The following is a 22,218-nucleotide window of genomic DNA, read 5'->3' on the forward strand; positions in this document are numbered from 1 at the left end:
TGAACACTGAAATCGGGTAACAAGAATATTGGAGTTAAACACAGAAATAAAGCAGAGAAATGTGAAGGTTTGACAGCCTTCCTCCACACCCAGAGTGATTAAATTCTTAATTGAAAAAGGTGTGGCCCAGAATTAGTCTTACAACTGTAAGAAGATTTGCTTCGGCTGTTCAGCCTTTGAATGGCTGTGTAGAGGATTACCCCTGAAAAGCAAATATTTTCCTGTAGGTAGAGACATAAATCCTGGGCATTGTCTGAACTGAGGCATCAAACAGTCATAAAATATCTGAAAGGGCCTCTTCTAAAGAGAAGAGATGCAACAGTACTGGCCAGAGAGAGGCTGTGAACTCATTTTTCTAACTCAAGGAAGCAGATTTTACACATATTTTGCTGATAAACAGCGCGTGGCCGTGACAATGAAATGACTTGGTGCTTGTAGTCCATGTGACTGCTGCCTGAAAGCATCTTTTAATTACTTTTTAAGACACAAAGATTGCTTCAGACGCTTCCCAATAGTACTTCTGACCAGGATTAATGTCAGGAAAGGTTAATCATCGAATTGTGGTTACACTGAGAATGCACTAAACCTAAAATACCCCTTTCTTTATTTTATATCTCCTTTTTTATTCCTTTCCAGAAGCTCAGATCGTAGGGAAGCCCACACTGACACACTGAAAGGAAGTTTAAAACCACATCCCAGTGTCATCCCACGAGCATAAAAAGGAAGGGAGCTTTAGAGATGTCATTTCCTGGGGCTTTTAGCTGCTGTTCCAGTTTTCTAGGAGACATTACACCCTTACCCAGAGGATCCGATGCTTTTGCACACACCAAGCAGGGGCCTCTTCTCCGAGAAATTATCACATTTCTGGGCACCTGGGAAGAGGGAAAACCAACAGTGAGACAGAGCAAAGCACCGCGTGCCGTGGGTGTCACCTTCCCAGGCACAGGTGGGGGCCAAATCTCTGAATATCCGACACAAAACTCCCAGATCAGGGACAGAAACACAAATGCCGAGTCACGGGCGCTGAAGAACTGGCAGAGATGGGATGGGATGGGATAAAAACACCAGCAGTGAAACCTGGCTGGGGATGGGGGGTTATTTGGGTTCCTTCAGTGGGGGTTAAGGATTCTGTAAGTTGAATGGGGGATATTTGCTCTCTTTGCATTGTTTTATGAAGGACTCTCCGGGCTGAGGTGTCACCAGCCCTGTGAGGGTCTCACACCTCCATTTCCAGCTTGTTCTGCTGAGGTGCCAGTGGAGCAAGGAGTGCCAGCCCTGAGAGAAACCACCTCTCCCTCCAGCCCCTGCCCCGTGCCCAAGGAAACAACCAGGTTAAATCCAAAACCAGCCTGAATCCAAACCAGCTCCACCACCAAGAGATGTGAGGCTTTAAGAGAGAAACCTCCAGCCAGGTTCAGGCTTCTCGCAGGGAAAGCCCAACTCCACCACCAGTGGTTTCCCCACAGCCCCAGTTTGGTGTAACTCAGCTGCTGGGACAGTTTTCCCAGCCCTGGGATCCTCTCCCAGCCCACTGGCACCAGGGCTGGAAAGAAAAGCAGCCCTGGGTGCCCCCAGGCTCAGTCACACCTTCCCCCAGCACGGCCAGACTGTTAAAGACGCCACACTTCTCCAAACAGGGGTTTAAGAGTTTTGAGAGCTTTGCTTTTACTGCTGCACAAACAGAAATAAAACTGAAACTGAGCTGAAAAAAAAAAAAATAAAGAATCTCACTTCTGCCTGTGAACAGTTTTACTGAATTCCAGGGCATGTTCCTACCCAACTCAAATAGCAGAATAACAACCAACACCACCACTGCTGAATTTCCTCCCTTATTCTTTCAACCTCTGCCTTTTTCATTATCTCTCTATAGGTCTGTGTGTGTGTGGTGAACAATGGAATTTCATTTTTTTTCCCCTCCCTTTGATCTCTAAAGAATACCAGTGATATAGTCTGCTGAAGGCTCAATTCTCAAATACTGTTGCACAGCACTAAATCATCTGTTCAGAAGGGCACAACAATTAACAATATACATTTTCACATAACAGACTCTGTTAATTATTAATAACTCCGGTACATGCACTTAATTTGTAACAAACACTGTTCAGTCCTCTCATCTGCAGGAGGATAAGTCTTCCCTCCTACACGTTTGGGTATTTAGAAAGTCAAGCGGGCCCCATCAATAACTCCACCATCAACAATAGCTTTGCAGGCAGCCTAAACCAGCCAGATGTATTTTCCTTTTCGTTCCTATTATTCCAAGGCCTTTTGTGAGTCAAACCTGTCCTGTATGTACTGACCTGTAAACTGATATATGAAACATGCAGTCTTCTTAAAAATCTGGCAGCCCATTTGTTCCCTCCAGTGCGGGGAACACATGAACTGCATTTGTTCTGTTTCCTCGGCCAGGGGGAAACGCTGAGTACCAGCAGTTCTCAAACCCATTTAAGTGGAGCCAGGATTTCACCTGAAGTATTTAACTCTCCTTTTTTTTTTTTTTTATAGGGTTTAATTTAAGATTTATTAGAGACACGAATTCTTACGTTTCCTTATGGTCTAGTTCTCAGTTTAACGGCAAGGCAGGGGAAGGAAGCTGGTGGGGAATGCCAGTTTTAATCCCCACAGATGTGCAAAATTTCTACAATTGGTGCTTAAACTTCACATTTCGGTCTGTAATGACCAAAGCCTTCATTTTAAAAAAAGAAAAATTAAAAAAAAAAAAAATCAATTTTTTCCTCCAAATACCTTCGGAATGTAAATATTAATGCCGTGGAAAAGGATCATTACGGTGAGGGCTCCAAATCAGGTTAAGAGCTGCCCCATTCACGGGATTGCAGAGTGCCATGTGCTGGGCTCTGTGCTGCCTAATGGAGGCAGTTCTGTGGTGGGATTTAATCCTCCAAGTTGTGGGGGATTAATTCTCATTTGCAAAATTGTGTTTATTTGCATGTGTGACGCGCTGACGCTGCACACACACCTGCTGCACACACAGTGTTTAACGAAATGCAGGGGGATGATGGAAATGAAAAGCAGCTCCCTAAATCCCCCCAAATACAAAAAGTATTGAAATCCTGTTGCAAAGTCTTTTTCTTAAACTCCTTTTATTCTAAATCCTTTTAATTCTGTCATATAACACTGCAGCATTTACAAAATGCGGAAAATCCTGACAAATCACACAATTAAAGTAATGAAAACTGCCCTTCCTGCCAACGAGGCACCACCTTATCTACAGCTCCATTTAGCTAAATGATATATGTTTGTTTTGTTTTTTTTTTAAATGTAACTTCAGTTAGGAGACTTAAAATTGAAAAACAACAACAACAACAACAAACAACCAAAAAAAAAACCCACACAAACCCCCACATCTGTGGCTAAAGGAAATGTCATACAAATCAACATTTAGAACTTGATGAAGTCAAAAGGTTATCCACACGTAAGCTCAAAGCAGCTTAAGCACTGTCCTGATGGAACTGTGAACAGAGATGTCGGGGGCCCACCGAGGCCTCCCAATAACGCCAATAATGCCAGGAACAACAGCAGCAGCAGCAGCAGCAGTAGATCTTTGTGCAGAACAAAAATGGGCCCCCAGCCATTTCCACAGGAACTCCAAAGCTGCTCCAAGCTCTGAAGACGAGCCCCGTTTCCCATGAGTAAGAACTGGCTGCGTTTCACACCCCTGACCTATTTACCAACGGCGTATTTGCACCCTGGACTGTGTTTCCCTGGTCTGTAATTCCACTGATCAGTCCCATCACGGCCATTTCCCAATGCAGTTCATCTCCTGGCTGACTAAACCCCTCCTATTTCGACCCAGTCCTTGCCCATCACGTTGATGTGGTCCTGCCCCCCCCTGAGAGCAGCACCAGGGGGGGAATCCACAAGGCCACAGGGCTGGAATTCCCTCTGGATGTTGTTTTACAACCCTGTGCTCCAAAATCCTCCCCTGTAATATCTGTGGGAGCCTTACTTGCTGTGCTGGGCAATTCCATCCTGTAATTTCCATAATCCAGGGACATTCATTATCCCAGAACAAGCCACAGAACACACAAACCCAAACACCTGCAGGACCCACCTCCACCAACCCAACCCTTTGGTCCCAAGTGCTGCTTGTTCAGCTTTGCAGGGCCAGACAGAGCCTGGAATTACCTTGGCCTTGGGGGATCCCAAACCACTGAGCCACCCACGAGGCTGAACAGGCACAAACCCCACATCTGCCTCCACTCTCTTTAGAGAGCAACCTCAGTATTCCAGCTCTGTGATTGTACCTGCACAGAAACCTGAGTCAGCTCGGGACTCAAATCCTGTGTTACCAACATCAAAGATGGGAGCGGAGCAGAGCAGCAATAAATCTGCTGCGAAATTGCAACTTTCAACAGTCTCCAGTACCTCTGATTTCTTTTATTTCCTTTCTTGTTTGCTTTTTCCCCCCCGCCTTTATCAGTCAATTTGACTGAACAGTCAAATTCACAGGGAGATGTGGGGCTATAATACCATCTCCCTGCAAGCAGCATAATCTAGAAAATGGCAATAAATTAACTCAGCTGGCTGGGGGAATTTATTTTCATAATGCTGAGACGTGGAAATAGGTTTTACAGACAGTGACTGATCTGAAGTCCACCACACAGGCCTGTCACCGCGCCCCTCTCAGCAGGAATTCCCACACACAGCGCTGCTCCTGCAGCTTTCCAAGCTCCTTGAGTGATTTTTTTTAACTGTGCAGCTCTGCCTTAGCAAAGTGGGACAGCACAAGGCAAGGCAGGTATTTGGCCAGGGGGCTGTAAAATCACCTGGGGTAAAGAATGAAAAATGGGAGGTTGTAGCACTGACTTACTTCAGAAAGCATCAATATTCTGAATTTGTAGGTAAAAGAACAGCAAAGACAACTAAGTACATGTATTACTTCCTCAGCACTGATCTTGCAGATATACCTGCAATGGACCTCAAAACGAAGTCAAAACACAACATGTTTGTAAAACTACCAGAAGAGCTCTGAATCTTTTTTTTTTTTTTTTTATGAGTGACTTTTGCTTGGTTCTCTCACCACCTCCAACTACCACGGCCTACACCACAACAGTGCCAGGGCTCAGAAATCCTCTTGCTAAGACTGAAATTATTCTCACAGTCTAAATATCAGCCCTGCAAGCCCCAAAATCTGGTCACAGTGAAAAGCTTCAGTCCCTAAGAAGACCATTAAACTGTAAACTGTACCAAGTAACTAAAGCCATGCCTCCTGTTGAAGGCAATGGTAGGCACGGCTTGACCCCGATGGAAAGTTAAAGCCTGTGTTTTTAGCATTATTTACAGAAATCTGGCCATTTTTCATGGCCAGGATGCAGACCTGGCCATGGCCACGGGACATCAAAGCTCTGCAGTGCTGGGCCAGGTCAGGCCTCGCCTGCTCTGTTGGCTCAGGCAGGAGGTGCCCCAAGAGCCTGGCAGAGCTGCCAGCTCAGAGCAGCTCCAGGAGCCCCCGGGGGCAGCTCCAGCCTGGCACGTCCTGCCAGAGCTGCCCCCAGCCCAGCTGGCAGCTCCCAGGGCCTGCCCCTGCCCCCAGAACCCGCTCCAGCAGCTCGCAGGAGAGCTCCTGTGCCAGATCCCTGCCCGGCTGCCACGCCGGGTCACTGTGCTGGGAGTGCCCAGAGGAGCTCACATCAAAGGGCCAGGCATCTCCAACCAAATAATTGACAAACTATTCAGTTCTGCTACTGCAGAGTCACCAAGTTAAAGCCCTGAGCTTTCCTTTCACACCTGGGAATGAGCTGCTTATCACCAACCGAGATCTGCCTTCAGGAACGTGCCAAATCCATCCACCCAGAGACTCCTATTTTCAATAATTCCCTTTTTACAGCTTTACAGTAAAATAGTGTTTGGGCCCGCTGATGGTAATCAGCTTCTCCTTTACACACTCCTTTTATTTTGTTCAGAATCATTAAAGCTCATGTGTTAGTTATCTAAGGCCTCTTATTACAGCTTTACTTTTATCTGATTCCAGATACCGGTCAATGATGCATTCATGTACTTTTAATCAAAGATTTATTTAAAGCAAGCCATGTAAAAAGAGACCAAAACATGTTTTTAAAAGGTTTGGCTTAATTTAATATGAGCTAATTTGAATAGTTTTCTAGTGTAACAACCACCATTGTCAGATGTTAAATACGTGGAATTTAGAGACAGAAAGACAGTAACTTCTTGAAGGAGTTCATGAGCAGTGGAAGTCGACTGAAAAAATCAAAAAGCAGTGTTTTATTGTCAGAAAAAACCCAGAACTTGCAGGTTCTTCAGTTAATTAATTTTCATTTCCATTTACACTTCTCTTTCTCCTTTGTTTCCCCTTTGAGAGAGGAAGGGGCATAGACATCCCTCACTTAGTGACACACAAAAGAGCAAAAGAACAGCTCATCAGGAATTGTGCAGTGTTCCTGCAAATGGAATTCGAGGCACAACATGCTTGAGAAGTATCTTAAGTTGTTTTAATCTATATTATAACCACATACACTCATGCTTTGTGTATTCCTCTGCTCAGAAAACCACCAAGACGACATATAAGGTGTCCATTAAACCTTTAACTTTCTCCTTTTGCTTCCTTTGAAACAGACAAAATTATTACAGTTTCCTAGTTTTGCAACATTTTTGAACAATTAAGATTTCAGGCTGTATTTCTTGAGCTCACTAATGAATCCATAACTTATTACTGAGAAATGCAATCCGGCACAATCCCAAAACACCTTGGTCAGGCCAGATCTTGGCAACCAATTCAAACCAGAGCCCAGCAGCTGTGAGGCCTTTCAGAGGATCTACAATCAGATTGTGTTTGGATTGAACAGTGTCATTTGTAAAGGGATTCCCTCCTTGTACAGTTGCTTAAGTTTTGCATCAAGTTCTTCCAAGGGTTACCTCAGTTTCTGGAACAATCCTGTTAAACTAAACAGCTTGGCTTAGGAGCTGATAAACCAGTATTTAAGCAGGGACAGAGAGGAGGTGCCTGTTGGCACTCAAGGGATGATAAGAGTTCAACCCCCAAAAAGGTCAAACTGAGTAAACTTCACGCAAAACAAGCAGAAATTGAACAAAGCAGAAGCTAACCCTCCAAAAAACCACCCAAATTCTGTCGTTTTCTTACTTCTACTGGAGTGGAAAGGCAGCTTTTCTGAAGGAGTTCAGCTGGATTACGAAGCACATAACTCAGAACTTACTGATTTGCGGGGCTGGCAAAATCCGTGCGGCTCGAACGGGCCCGTGGCGGATGGAGAAGAGCTCCTGAGCTTCACCACTGATCTGCAAAACACAGGGACTGTGAGCACACAGGGGGGAACAACACACAGAGACTGAGAGAAATCGACACGTTCAGCAGGTGAGACAGGAGGAACAGACACAGTTGCAGCAAAGGGAGGTGGGGAAGGAGATTGGTAAAACTCTGCCTTTCAACTTCTCTGAGAGAGAACATCTCCCGAACTGAGCGCTCGTGACCACACATGCTGTAGGGGCAGCAGGGCTTGAAGGGGACTGCTGAGTAAAAAAACTCACAAAAACTCGAGGAATCTGCAACACAAGCACCCACCTGCTGAAGAGAAAGATGCCAACTCGCCAGTGCCCAAGAGTGGCAAACACAGGGTGGGGGGAATAAAAGAGACGGGAGAATTTCCCCGCGTCGGCTCATTGCAAACCCACCAGGGGGGAAAACGACAAGTTAAAAACAGGAGGGCAAACTGCTTGAGTTACGTCACCAGTGGCAAATCTTGAAAAGATTAAAGCCAGGAGTGGTTAAGATGGATTTGCAGGCTTCCTGCAACGGTCAGTGGGAGCGTGTTTCCGTAACTGCCCGGTAACGGATCCGATACGGAACGTCAAACTCCGGGAAAATGGCACAGGTTACGGAGCTCATTTCCAAACGACCAACAGCTCAAAAACACATGTAACGAGGCCCAGAGCACAGCCAAGGCTGGCACAGAGCTCTGCCAAACAGGCAGCTCGCAATATCAGAGGGGAACACGGTTTGGAATGAGGTTCTTAGGAGTCAATAAACTGTAAATTCAAGTCAACTTTTGGAACTGTCACTTTATGGCTGTTTCCATTTCTTTCTGCACTCCAGCTCACACGTTCAGGAAGTTAAAATGCTCCTACTGTTTGACCAGCAAACCCTAAATACAGCACTCCAGGCTCTCAGCTCAAGTCTGGTCTCAAGCTTGAGCCTTGTTATTTTATTATCATTGCTCTGGATGACGTGGAGGATGAAACCCACCCCAGAGAAGCACAAGTTTGAGTAAAATGACACTCTTTACTACAGAGCTAGTCCACCTTTCTGCACACAGTAACACAACGTAGAGAACTCCTGCTTTTCCCTATTATGCCTGGAATAACAAGGCAACACGAATGTGGGGAAATCACATTCCAAACCACTTTAGCTTTGCAGACAGGTAGCAGTTCCACTGATATCCAGCGACATCAATTAACACTGCTGTTAATGACACCATCGCAGTTACTCCCGATGAACACAACAGTTTTAGAACTCTAATCAATATGAGAATTAATCCCTCGGTCTACCCTGCTCTTATTTTATTAGGCAGATGTTCTCTGATCACAGCAGATTCTCCTCTTCCCTCCAGCAGTGTCTGAACACACATTATGGTGCTTCAGCTTCTGCAAAACAAGTTTAATTCTTCCCCAGGGACAGCCAGAGGCCTCTGCTCTGAACAGCTTCTCCACCAGATTCTGCACAAGACACAGGAATGATGGTCAGGAATCAGCTCAGGAAAGGTTTGCTGATTGGTTTTAACTGATGGTGAGCTGGGAGCGCAGTGTGGAAAAAAACCATCAAGATAAAAACATCTGCATCCAGAAAAAACAGCCTGGAAAAATGTAGAGCAGAGCTAAGCAGAAAATGAGAAAAATTAAAGAGAGACAGGGCAATAAAGAGATGAAAAAACTTAAGACTGCAGCACGTTCTCCATCCATCAGAACACAGCAGCTCCAGGAAAAGGGGAGGGAGGAAATGGAGAAGAAGAAAAATACAAGGTTTTGGAACTATTATTATTGGCAATTAAAGCCTTTTTCCCCCCCAAAATCATGAAAATGCCGTTTCACACGTGTGTGCACAACACTGGCCACGAATGAAAACAAGAGGGAAAGGAACCAGCACAACAAAGGTACGGAAGAAGTGATCCCCATAAAATATCCCAACCCCATCCAGACACCTCCTGCTCCTTTCTAACTCTGCCAGCACCTCAGCCCCAGATCCCATCGACCTCAAAGAAAGTGCCAGTCCCCGAAGGAAGATACACCAAGAAGGCCAAACCTTCTCAGCTCAGGTTCTGCTCTTAAATATCCTGAACTCCAGGAGTCTGTTTATTCAGACTGGGGTGCCAAGATCTGGTAGAGCTTAAAGCTGAGATTTTCAAAGAAAAAGCCCCAAAAGGTCCAAACACAACTGCAGTTTGTTTGTACTAAGGCATTTCACGTGAAAATCCCAGCCCAGCTCTTCTCACCCATGTAATGCTTTTACTTTTTAATAATTAATAAACACGACTTGAAAGATAATTTACTATTTCATATGGGGGGGGGGGGGGAATGCCAGAGAGAAAAGTTCAGTGGAGGAACCAAAGCCACAGGATCTGCCACTGGCAAAGATGAGATTAAAGTATTTAGCTCCTGCTTTGAGACCACTGCAATGTTTAATACTGCAGAGTAACAGGTCCCTTCCTCTCTGCCTGTGTAGGATCCCAAATCATGGCATGGTTTGGTTCCAAATAACTTCAACTCTACAGCTCACGTGCTCCTGGGAGCCAAAAAAGAGCACATTTTAAGACATACCCCCACTGGAGATTCTAGAATGAAAACAGGAGATGCCACCCAACCACTGGTATCTGGTTTGGAAAGGAAATTCAAATTCAGCAACAGGAACCAAAAAGAACAGTCTACAACATGGAGCAAATTAAAACACTAATACTTAACCTGCCACGGCTTCATAAAATAACAGGGTTTTTAAGGATTTAAGTTGTGTGCCCTTAACTGTTCTACAGACAGGGACTCACAGAAGGAATTGCACATTGTTGAGTGCCGTCAATTAGTCAGAGCCTGGTTGTTCCTTGGTTTGCTTGGCACTGAAAAATGCATCAGGGCTTTGAGTTTGAGATTGCCTCTGACTTTAATTAACTTTTTTCAAACACTACTACCACCAGTGGAAGCTTCAGCCATTTGCCACCTTACAAAATTCTGAATTAACTGAGGTTAATTTATCTGTGGACGACACAGACCTTTATTACCAGTGCTGAAGCCACACAGACCAAATTTGTCCCTTCAGGGGTGAGGGACTGGATGGGCTGATCTTCCTGAGACAGCCAAGAGAGAGCCAAGCTTTCCTGAGCATGGGACACATTCCTGCAGGAACTCGAGTGGGAACCACAGGCAGCCCCACCGGTGACCGGCTGGGCAGGGCTCAGGGAAAGGCTCCACATCCCATTACCAGTCCCTGGAGCTCCCCAGTCTCACACGCACAGACAAAACATAAATAGAGCTCATGAATTGAAAACAGAGCCGTAAATTCTTCAAAAGGCACCTGTGAGAAGCGGGGCTGTGGCTGCCACCCTGGACGGGCTCCAGCTAAGTAGCAAGTCCCCGTGGCAGCCCTCAGAGCTCTTAAAAGTTTTTCTTTCCCCATTCCAAAAGCCAAGAATGCTTCCCAAGCAGGTTTCAAGAATTGGATATGAAGCTGTAAAAGCAGCTCCAGGTAGTTGCTGTGTGGAAGAGGGAATCCAAAATGACAGCTCCAAGCTGCTCTGATAGAACATCTCAGCTTTTCCAGGATCGAACCACAACCCCCAGACCTACGTGGGAGGCCAGAAGGACACGTGGATTCATATCCCAGCCCCCAGTGAAGTCTTCATCACCCTCTTCCAATGACAGACTGAAGGGGGAAGAACTCCTCTCTCCTCCACTTAAGGCATCTTGAGCTTAAAATACGACAGCGCAGCAATCTGGAGCGCTGGTTAATTTTCGATGACAGAGCTGCATTGTTTGGAGCACACCAGTTTGCACCCATAAAAAACACCGAACAAAGGAAGTTTTGTTCACACTAAGGATAACTAATAGTTTCCAACCATAGAAAATGGTTTTCACATGGTGCAAAAAAAAAAAAAAAAAAAAAAAAAAAAAAAAAAAAAAAAAAAAAAAAAAAAAAAAAAAAAAAAAAAAAAAAAAAAAAAAAAAAAAAAAAAAAAAAAAAAAAAAAAAAAAAAGAAAAAGTCAAAACATGCACCAAAAGTGAAAGAAAATTGAGTTCGGAACTCAGTGTTGAAACTACTGTGCAACTACAGAAAAGGAAACTGGGGAATATGGAAAAGGAAAAGGGAATGTATCAGGATGTTCTGACAATAAGCAATTGACAGATACCACCACAAAATATTGCTGGATAGAACCACGCTGGGTTAGAGACAAATTCCAGTCATTGCACTAAGGAGAGAGTAGGGAAGGACTGGAAGTGAAAGGATCAACTTTAACACTTTACTTTAGAAATTCAAACAGTCTGCCTTTTCATTCAAACCAAATATCTTTAATCACCTAGAGATCATAAAGATTTAGATGCTCAAAGAATGTTACAGACATCTATCTACTCTAGCCACTGGACCGAATATGAAGTGGCACCCAGTACTTTAAATTATGGCAGTGCCATTGAAAACTCTGTAAGATCAGACAGTTTCTTGCACACTGTGCACTCATCCCCAGTGTGAAAACCCCAAAGTCTCAGAAAATTATTTGTGAAGTCCCTCAGACATTTTTCAGGGTTACCAGGTCAGGTTGTTATTCCATTTCTCCAAGTGGCCAATGCAAGCCTGGACAGTGGTTCCCTCTAGGAGGATACCTGGACAGAGGAAGGACTGCAGCTTCGGATACCACAGCCTTGGAGTGTTTTTGCTAAATATACATCTGTGCTTGTTATTAAAAGTCCCCTTTGGTAGTTCCTGCCTTATTCAACTCCAGCTCGATCCTTCTTTTCTATTTCCAACATGGGCCATTGAATTAAGACGATTTTTCTACTTTTGAAACGTCCAGCGTGCAACGAAACAAAACTTATCTGCCCCAAAGGCAGCCAACATGCATTTCCCTGGACAGGAACATCCAGAGCAGATACTTGGATACCACATCAGGCAGAAACCAGTTCCAACTGGTGTTCGAAACACGAAGCTGGGAGCGAGGCAAACCCAAATTCCAAACAAAACTGCGCCCCCTCCCAATTATCAAACAGGAACTTCCAGCCCTGCTCTGGTGTATTCCCAGATTTCTCCCCGCTCAGGGATGCACATTTTAAGAACACTTTTAACCTTCCCACCCTCCCCGTTTTCCAAACGGAGATCAAAAGCAGGGCCCTTTGGACGGACACCTTCCGCTCCTCGCGCAACAAAGAGCTGCACTGGCAACCCCAGCGCTGCTCCGGGTTCCGCCGCCCCACACACCCCTCCCCGGGCCCTTTGAAGCGGCCCTAATGGTGTCTTCCATTTGCCAGTCACACCCGCGCAGTCAAAAGATCTTACTCCGAGGAGATGTTAATGGGAGAGCACTCAGACTGCCCAGAGACACGGGGGCCCCCTCCTCGCAAGAAAGGCTGCCGAGGTGTGGGCAAGTCAATGTAACACCATTACCGGCGAGTGTGGGCTTAGGAGCTGTCATAAACACTTCATAATCACTCACACGCGGACTCCGCTGCCTGCAACACGTTATTAAGTGCTGAATAGAGCTTCAATTGTAGGAATAAAAAAGCACAATGCCGCAGATAATAGCCTTCCCGAGGAGATTTTCACATAAACGTCAGGTCGTTGCTTTTTCAGATTAAAAGCTTTTTTTTTTAAGTGGAGAATGCAGGGTGGGTGTTGGGTTTTTTATTTTCCCCTCCCCACTTAGCTGGAATAATAACATTGCTTAATTACAAGCTAAATACTCAGCAAGGCCAAGTAGAAAGGTTTGTCTAATACCAAAGGACACAAAAAAGTGTTGCCAAATAAGCTCTTAAATATCAAGTCAATCAGGTAACTGCCAAATTTTGTTGTGCTGGGACTAAACAAGCAAAAAAACACAAAGGAGAAAAAATAACGTGGACAAAACCCCACCAGGTTCTGTTCCCCATAAATGAGTTGGAAACTCAAATCCTGCTCTGAAAAGGTGTTTAAAATTGGTGTTAAGAACTATCATTCTATAACAATCCCCAAGACCATCTTACTAAAAAAGGAACCACTCCAACTGTGAATTAACACAACTGACACGAACTGCACAGGTCCAACATGGGGCCTCAGAATTTCACAGAATACACAAATGAAGGGCTGACAAAGTGATCCAGTATCCCTACAGTCACTCTTAAGATCGATGGTAAAATATTTCCACATTTGGCATTTTCTCCATTTCACTGCCCTTCTCCCCTGCTCACCACAAATACTCCTCCAAAAACTGAACCGAGCTCAGAGAAACTGCCCTGCAATTTCAGTTTTGTTATTTTTTTCCCCAAATATTAAATACCAGCAAAATCTAGGAATTATGAACAAGTGCAATACACTGGGGGGGGGGGGGGGGCAGAGGGTACAGCCAACCTGGCTGTAGGGTCCAATTGAAAAAGAAAGCAAAATCAGGTGTTTCACAGCCTAAATTGTTGCTCATTCAGACATAAGGAGGAGAAAGGGGGAAAAGAAGGAAAAGAAAGGGGGGGGAAAGAGAAAGGAAAAACTCCATCCATAAACCTGAAAAAAAACCGCTTCTCCCCCATTAGGAAAACTACAAAACTGTATGTTAATGCACTGCCTGGCTGACAATGACACTGGGGACAAACAAAGTCGTTTAACTTGTCATTCAGTGGCAGTCTCCACCAAATGATTCCACGTTCAGTGCAGTTTAGATGCAGACAGAGCTGGCTACACCGAGGTGACCATCCCAAAGAACTGAAACTCTTCCACTCTTCCTTCCCTCACCCGTGTGAGATCCCACCCCACTCTGACAGGGACATTGCTTGGTTTGGACACACGAAGCCCTTCAGGAGGGGTGCACAGAGCCCTCCTGATGCCAGAGCAGGGGCTTTTGGCATCACAGAGAGGAACAAACCAGCCCCATCACCACAGAGCGGGACCAGCACAACCCTGCCCCACACCAAACAACTCCAGCTCTTTCTCAGAAAACACGGGTTCATTCGGACAAGAACATTTCAGCCGGATGACACAGGGCGTTCCGTAAGAATTCCTCAGCTCAGGATGCGATCCCGACGGTGCTTTTAATTAATTAATTAATTAATTACCGAAGCGCCCGTCGCTCGGTGTCGCAGCGGCACCGTGTGGGGGGCCTGTGCAAATACAGCGCGGGACAAGCTCCCCTCAGGGACCCGGCCCCGCCGGCTTTCACAGAATTACCCGAACCTCCGCGTTTTCACACAATTACAGGGCGGGCCGGCACCTTAAAGATGATCTGTTCCACCCCCTGCCATGGGCAGGGACAGCTCCCACCATCCCAGGTTGCTCCAACCCGGCCTTGGCACTTCCAGGGATGGGGCAGCTCCAGGTTCTCTGTGAGGTGCCAGGGCCTGCCCACCCTCCCAGCCTGGAATTCCTTCCCAAAATCCCAACCAACCCTGCCATCTGGCAGTTTGAAAGACAGTCCAGTGGAAAGGCAGATCGTTTTTAAAAAAATATTTTAAAAAAAAAGAGTACCCAAAGCAGTTTTAGTGGCTCATATCAGCTCTAAAAAACATAAAATATAAACCCGACCCAAAGTTAGGTTTTGCTCTTTTAAAAATAAAAAATTTTGGGGTTGAGCTCCTAAATTTTAGTAAACACTCACAGAATAATGAAATGTAGCGAAGTATATGAGGTGTTACTCCATTTCTGTTAAACCTTCCATCCAATGTGAAAGCTCAGCAGCTTTTTTTTTTTATTTCCTCATCTCCGGTCAACAAGATGCAATCAAGAGGGGGAAAAACTCTCCCACACTTCCTGAAACCCAGTGTAACTGAACTTTGGGTGTAGAAATGAACATTATTTTCTACAAACTACTGCAATGTAAACGTATGTCCTACAAAGGCAACCAAAATTAAAACTGCAGATGTGCTTGTGGAACACCAGGAATGCTGTCACACCAGCATTGCTAGGACAAACAAACCCTTTTTTGTGTTTTTTCCACCCTTAATCTTTTCTCTTAAATAGTAAGATCTGTCCCTTCTGCAGGGCTACAAACTGTTCCCTAAACGCTGCTCCCAGTTTAGGTCTGAAAATGTGTTTAACGTAAATAATGTGTCAAAAGCCCTCCAACCTGCAGGTGCGTGAATTCAGGTGTTACCTTCAGACAAGCATATTGCACACAAGCCACATGACACCCATGGGAAATGTTGGCTCTTTCAGTAGGAAAAATTAAAATATTAAGGTAGCAGCACAACATGAACAAAAAAAAAAATCCCCTGGCAGCGAGGAGGGGTGAGCTCTGTACTCACAGGGATGCTCCAGACTTGCATTCCATCGCTGTATCCAATCATCAGCAGTAAGGGGGGCTCGTTCCCAGTGCTGTGGATCTCATGGAACTCCATATTCCTGGATGTATCTGAAGGGGGTTAAATAGCAAAGGCATGAGGAGCAGGCCAGGACCCAGCACAGCTGCCGGGAACACCAGAGGGTGTTTGCTCACTGCACCTTTCTGCTGGCAGAAGCAAAAGCAACCAGCAGAATGGTTTAAACTTTTCTGGTGGAACAACACCAGAATATGGTCTTTAATGCAAACATTAAAGACTCACAGAGAAGTTAAAAAGCTTTACAATTTAAAACAATGGAGGAAAATATTCTGGATTACAACACGGGCTGTTTCTTCCTCCAGGGATTAATAAAACGTAGCAAACTTTTCAAACAGAGAAAAATTTGCACAAGAAAAACAAAACCAGTAAGAGATACAGAAATGCACAGGCTGGGCAGAACTATTTCTACATTTGTTCAATTAATTAATTAGTTATTCCTGTCACACCACCGAGCTGGGACCCAGACTAGACTCAGTTACATAATGGGGCTTTGAAATCAAACTGCAGGTGAAATAAATTCAGTTCTATGTTTTGTTTACAACTACCCTCAGGAAAATAAATGGATTTTTTTTTTTTTTTACTTTGCATTTCTTCCCAAGCAAGAGTTTGTTTGCCTTTAGATGAATCACAAGGCCTATTTACTCTGTTTGGCAGGTACTGAGCAAAAGTGCAGCTATCACTTAGAACATGGGGAGATTAAATACTTAATTATGGATATAATTTATGGATAAAACTGACTGGAATTATTGCACATGGGCCCAAAACTCATTAAAATAATGAGGGGAAAACGAAGCCATACCATTTAAATCTGCATTTTCAAATCTGACCCAAACAATCTTCTCCTTTTCTTCTGGTGGGGTCCCACTGTAGGCCTGGACAAAAAGCAAAAGGGGTTAGAAATAAGTAAATTTAACATCCTTTTTTTTCCCACTCCCTCTCTTCAACACAAATCACATTCCACGCTTGCAGGGCAGAATGATCTGTGAAATAAAAACACAGGCTGGGTCCTTTACCTGCAGAGGGGGAAATGGGGGGTGTGGAATGCAGCAACCTCCTAAATGAAAGCTGGACTGTGCCTTATTTAACCCCGAGTCCAAAACGCACCTCACAAATTGCTGTTACTGAGGGCATTTTCTTACATCATTCCAAGGAGGAGCTCCATGAGGAAACCAAGGCACCAGCTAACCAAGATAATCCTTCAAATCCCAGTCAGGAATGTTTCCTGAGGCTCCAAGGAGCTGCAGGGCTCCTCCACTATGGACCATAGAGCTTTCCAGAAGGGAAAAACAGAATTCCTGCCCCTCTGCTACTGAGAGGCCCAGGGGGCAACATGGGAGGAGGGATCAGTCCAGTTCCACAATGAAACATCAATATATTTGTAGATAATTATATATATTTTAGATAAAGTCAACACCAATATGTTTACACGGATAAATATCAATGTGGTCACGTCTAAATTTATCTGTTATATTAAATAATACATCTGGCCAAGGGGTCAGGCAGAGCTGCACAGTCCCACAGCAGCCAGGACACGCTGGGGCAAGTCGAGGAAACAAGACAGAAAAGCAGAAAGAAGTTTCTTTTGCCTCCCTTTCTCCTTTTCAATGCTAAAAGCTGGCAAAGGGTGTCCACCAAGCTGTGCTGCACCAATCCAGCCACCTCCCAGAAAACACATATTTGTAAAGAGGCAGAGCAAGTACCACAGGCAGTCCCTCCCCTCCCCAACCCTCCCACTGCTAAAATTACCACGGGAAAAGCTGCAATCTTCTTCCTGCTATTTATACTGCAGTTCTTCCACTGTGTGCCTGTGATTTGCATTTTATTCTCACTCATCAGAGGAAGTGTGCAGGCCCATCCTTAGCTGCTCTGCAGTCTGAGCCTGCAAACCCCATCTCAAGATTCACATTCAAAGGGCCAAAACATTTGGCTTTTGTTATTTTTCTGGTTTTTTTACTTTATTTTGGTCCACCTGACACCCATTTCCAAAAACAGCTTTAAAGACCTGCACGTACCTGTGGCACAACATCCTGCAGGAAGGTAACAACGCTCTCCATGTAGGACTGTTCCCTGGAAAACAGAAGGAGAATTTCAGCTACCACTGGAGCTCAGAAATGGTCATGAAAATATTAAACAAGGCACACAGAACCAGGGGAAACACGGACAATCCTCAGCACAAAGGAAAATACCAAGTATGCAACGCAGTTATTTAATACAATGCCAAACACTGGTAGCATAAATAGTGGTCTGTAAGAAATGAAAGGAATAAATACAAGCAATAAGTCTGTAAAAAAAAAAGCTAAATGGCACCTGCTTCTGGAATAACTGCCTGGGGGGAAAGTATAAAACCTAACAGTGAAGGAATAAGCCGCCTTCTCCACATCACAGTGGATGACTGATGGAGTAGGGGCATTTGGAAATCATCCCTCAGTATTCTTCTCCCTGATTTGGCTGCTACAGCATGAAAATGAGGATTTAACCCCGGTGGGACAAGGAAAAACTTCCAGCCCTCCTGTGCATGATGATGTGCAAGGATGGAGTCAGTGGCAGCACAAGGGGGCAGGAGATGGGAGCGACATCCTCCCTAAGAATAGCAGGGAGAGGTATTTTCAGCCGAGATCTGATAGCTTGGGAAGCTTATTCCTTCTTGGAAGTTCATCAGCAGCCACGATTTAGGCTGCCGTGGACCGTGAGGTGCATTTGTTGTGGTGGATTTGAAGCGATGCTTTTATTAGCTCAGTGGTGAGTCCCTTGTGTAAGTGCTGAGTGACGCGGTGTGGGCTGAGCGGGTCACGCAGATGGGGCCGAAACTATGCAAGGAGTTTGGGGGTTTTTATGCGGTGAGTAACACTGAGACACTCTGGCAGCAAGAACTACCTTCACACAGTCTGGGACTACTCAAAAAAAAAACAAAAACCAAACCACCCAACAAGTCCTCAGGCAACAGCTTTGGCAGCCCCCAGACTGACTTGTCTGCTGTCACGGTTTTTCCTGTGCTGACTCAAGGTTTCTAAGAGCAACGAAGGAAACCTGTAAACTAAGAACTGCTGGATGGCCAAAGGTGCTTTCTGAAGCTGTGAAAGACTGTTTGAATAGGAGTGGGAGTGTTTAGCACCTGAAGAGTAAAGGCCTCTGAAGCGTTAAGCACTGCACACAGCAATACAAAAGACACTGAAGTCAAAGGCTGCACCAGCTGGATGAGTTTTCCTCTCTGAAAACACAGATAAAACTAAAACAAAGTCTTAACTTTTAGAAAGCATCCTCCAGCTCATGGTAAAAGGATTTCTGCATCCCAGTTTGTCCCAGTGCTTTAGGCTGAGGCCTCACAAACGAGCTGTGGTTTCCAGTGCTGATTCCTCCCAGGTTTATGTAGGTCACCCAAACTGCCCTTGCACACCTTCAGAGCCCTTGATTACAAAGCCTGGCCACAGGTAGGGTGTTAAACACAGCGTCTGAAGTTTTGGGAATGCCAACCAGCCAGACTCATCCTGTCCTCATGGAATGGGCTTCTCCCTCCCCCAGCTGCATGTCAAAACAAATCTGATATCTGGGCAATGCTTTATGCAATGTATGTACTCCAAATCTCCCCTGAGGTTGAGAAATATTCCAGGAAGAGGTCTTTAAAGTGCTTAAAAATTACAAAAGCCACCAAAAAAAAATGAATCTTTCTCTAATAAAGATCTAGAAACTGAACATGAGCAGCAGAACTCTGCTGTGCTGCTCAGCACACACAGACTCAAAACCACTGACATTTGTGAGGTGAGCACAGGTACCCCAAGACATCATATTTAAAAAGAACAAAAAAAACCCAATAGATAATCATCATAATCAGCTTCTCACAGTGTTTTTCTAGGTTTATATTCTTAAAGCCTGTTTTAAGGAAAAAGTCATTACAAACAGAAGTGTATCTGTTGAGGAATCCTGAAATATATATAAAAAAAAATGCTTCCTCTGTCACAAGGCTGCAAGACAAACCTCTAACACAACTTCCTGTGCTACAACAATCAGTTCCTTGTGCTCTCCAGTAAAAATAAGAGTGAATCTTAATGTTTAAACACACAGTTATCTCCAGGGGCAAAAACTGAAGGGAGTATTTCGATGCAGTGCTCTCTCGCAGCAGTGTAAGCACCCCAAGAAACAACTGCTACCAAAACCCTTTAACTGACAGACACAAGACCACAAACCTTCCAGACTGTCCTACAGCCAAAAAACCCTTCTTGCCATGGAAGTATTTCCATGTGACCACAATGAAAGTCGGGATGCCCAAGGACAAAAATGGTCAGAGACAGAGCTGCTTCCTTTCTTCTTGGTTTTGTTCTTTTAAGTGGAAAAAAAAAAAAAAAAAAAAAAAAAAAATAGAATCCACAACCCTATTTACTGAAGGATTTTAATGAAAAATTTTATGTGTTTTAGTATAACCAGTCCAGGAGGAAGGTGTTACTGAAGAGAACAGCAAGGAAGGACAATGTGTAGTAGCCTGTCCCTCTGGCCTAAGGAAGGTTGCACCATTGACCTGCAGCCAGGGCAGTGTTTGTACAGCAAAATGGTGCAACCAACACCAAAACTATGCAACATTCCAGTTTCCTAAACGTGCGGCTTTGCCTTGGTGTGCAAGTGCAAAGCACCCCGGACAGGGAGACAGTTTGACCTGCACCTAAAAGATGGAAATTCAACATGTGGAACTTTTGGAAAACCGCAGTGACAACACGAGCCCTCCCAGCTGGCTTGGAATAAAACAAAAAACAAACCCAAAACACAAGCAAGGTCCTCCTACAAGAAAATAAAGGGCATCTCAGCCAAGGCTGTTGTTCTAGAAGGTTCTTACGTGGCAGCTTGAGGCCGAACCACCACCCCTCCGGCGCATCGGCTGGGCCGGCGCGGGGACTCCGTCGCCATCGTTCCTGTGCTCACACCTGCAGGAAACACAGCCCTGTTTAACAGCACAGCCTGTCACAAACCTCCTCAAGTATTCTTCAAGGTGATAACAAAGCAGCTCCACTCAGACAAACCTGTAGGTGCCTTTACAGCACTTTTTTTTTAAGCAAAATAAGAGCACGCGCCCAACTGGCGATTTCTCTTCGCGGCGACTCAGTCACTGCAGCTCCTCGAGCGTTTGTGGAAGCAAAAAAAACCCCCCACAGACCTGCATGATAAACTGGAAAAGTATCTTCAGCTCTCAACCCTTTCAACCCAAACAATTCCAGGATTAAAGACAGTGGTACAGGCACACAGGTGTCATCACCATTACATAAACCCACTATTTACCATAGTCCTGGAAAATAATGATATAAAAATAACGCACAGTCACAATTGCAGTGTACTCTTGAAAAAAAAATGGGTTACACTGAAGCTCACACAAAAAGTGTGTTTGAACACATTCTGCTGTTCCATGTCAGCTTTTTGTGTCACCTGCGAGCTCTGCTTCACACTTGTGTGAACATTCTGGGAAACGTTCCTAGAGGCAAAGAGCACTTGAGGAGCATCACAGATCCCTCACAGCTCCTCAGTCCCCTCCGCTGTGTCCCCCCACCCCAAACCAAGAACCTGGGCACAAGGGGAGAGAAAAAGCCAAATCCCCAACGTGGTACCAATTACCAGCATCGTTTCAGGTCGGGGCAGACTCTGCCAGGGCCAGCTCAGTCAGCGAGGCAAGATAACGAGCCAGAAGTTAATAACAAAGTGATAATTAATAACAAAACCCTCAGGAACACAACCGCAGCGTGGCACACGCGTGGAGGAACCACAAAACACAGACTGGCAGGGGAAGGATGAACCCGCCCTCGGGACACCTGTGCCCGCCCAACCCTGAGTGCCAACACCTTGGGGCCACCCCCGTGAGGGGCAGGAGCACCTGAAGGCAGTTCAGCCCCTCATCTTCGGGGATTCCACACAGCTGCGCCCCAACCAGCGGCACCTGCGGCGCTGCCAGGGCAGGGACCCCCCGTCCTCCCCCCGCGGCCGGGCCGGCCGGGCACCCTCAGCTATTGAGCAACTCCCACCCAAACGCCGCGACCTGCCCGGCCTTTTGTCCCCCTTTCGCCCGCCGGGCGAGCGGGGCCGTGTCCGAGCCGGGACCGCCCGGTGAGCGGGGCCGCGGCCTCGCCCCCCGCCCCGCGCCTTCCCGCCGCCCCGCCGGGGGTCCCTCAGGCCGCACGGCCCGGCCTGCCCTGCCCGCCGCCCCCCGGCCCGCCCCGGCCTCGCGTCCCCGGCGCTCGGAGCGCGCTCGGAGCCACCTCAGCGCTGCCCCGGGCGCGGCCCGCGCGGCGCCCCCTCAGCCGCCCGTCCCTCACCTGGGGCCGCCGCCGGCGCCACTGGCACTGTTTGGGACCCCCCGGCAATGACACCCAGCGCTCCGCGCCCGCCGCCAATCAGCGCCCGGTGGAGGCGGGCCCTCCCCCAGACCGGCCAATGGGCGGCCGCGCCGCCGGCCGGTGGGCGGGGCTCGGGGGGATGCGAAGAGAGGAGGGCGGAGCTGCCTCCTCCTGCCCCGCCCGCCGGCTTTGTTTACATCGGGGATCTCGCGAGAGCCGCCGCGCGCACGTGGGGCGGGGAGGGGGGAGGGAGGCGGGGCCACACCGGATTGGCGGGCTGGGCCCCGCCCCGATTGACGTCATTGGGGCGTGGTCAGCGCGTGAGGGGACAGTGCGGGAACGGTGAGGGGACCGTGAGGGACAGGCGGGCGATGAGGGGGCGATGAG

At 46.3% G+C, this 22,218-nt stretch overlaps 1 protein-coding gene across 8 annotated transcripts in view; it reads right to left on the bottom strand.

Moving 5' to 3' along the window:
• The window catches only part of BCAS3 (BCAS3, microtubule associated cell migration factor), a 315,701-nt gene extending 293,812 nt beyond the window's left edge, over positions 1–21,889 (bottom strand). For all 8 annotated transcript variants that reach the window (XM_027905220.1, XM_027905218.1, XM_027905219.1 and 5 more), the window contains exons 1-7: positions 21,811–21,889; positions 20,346–20,433; positions 17,536–17,590; positions 16,323–16,395; positions 15,449–15,555; positions 7,191–7,272; positions 800–872 (exon numbers count right to left, since the gene is read on the bottom strand). In XM_027905220.1, coding sequence (XP_027761021.1) covers positions 800–872; positions 7,191–7,272; positions 15,449–15,555; positions 16,323–16,395; positions 17,536–17,590; positions 20,346–20,416 — 461 coding nt within the window. In that variant the 5' untranslated portion in view covers positions 20,417–20,433; positions 21,811–21,889. The remainder of the gene's footprint in view (positions 1–799; positions 873–7,190; positions 7,273–15,448; positions 15,556–16,322; positions 16,396–17,535; positions 17,591–20,345; positions 20,434–21,810) is intronic.
• Positions 21,890–22,218: the final 329 nt, after the last annotated feature.

This window comes from Empidonax traillii, unplaced genomic scaffold (genome assembly GCF_003031625.1).
Source record: "Empidonax traillii isolate 1590-97213 ecotype Southwest subspecies unplaced genomic scaffold, ASM303162v1 scaffold1132:size609636, whole genome shotgun sequence".
Classification (NCBI taxonomy): domain Eukaryota; kingdom Metazoa; phylum Chordata; class Aves; order Passeriformes; family Tyrannidae; genus Empidonax; species Empidonax traillii.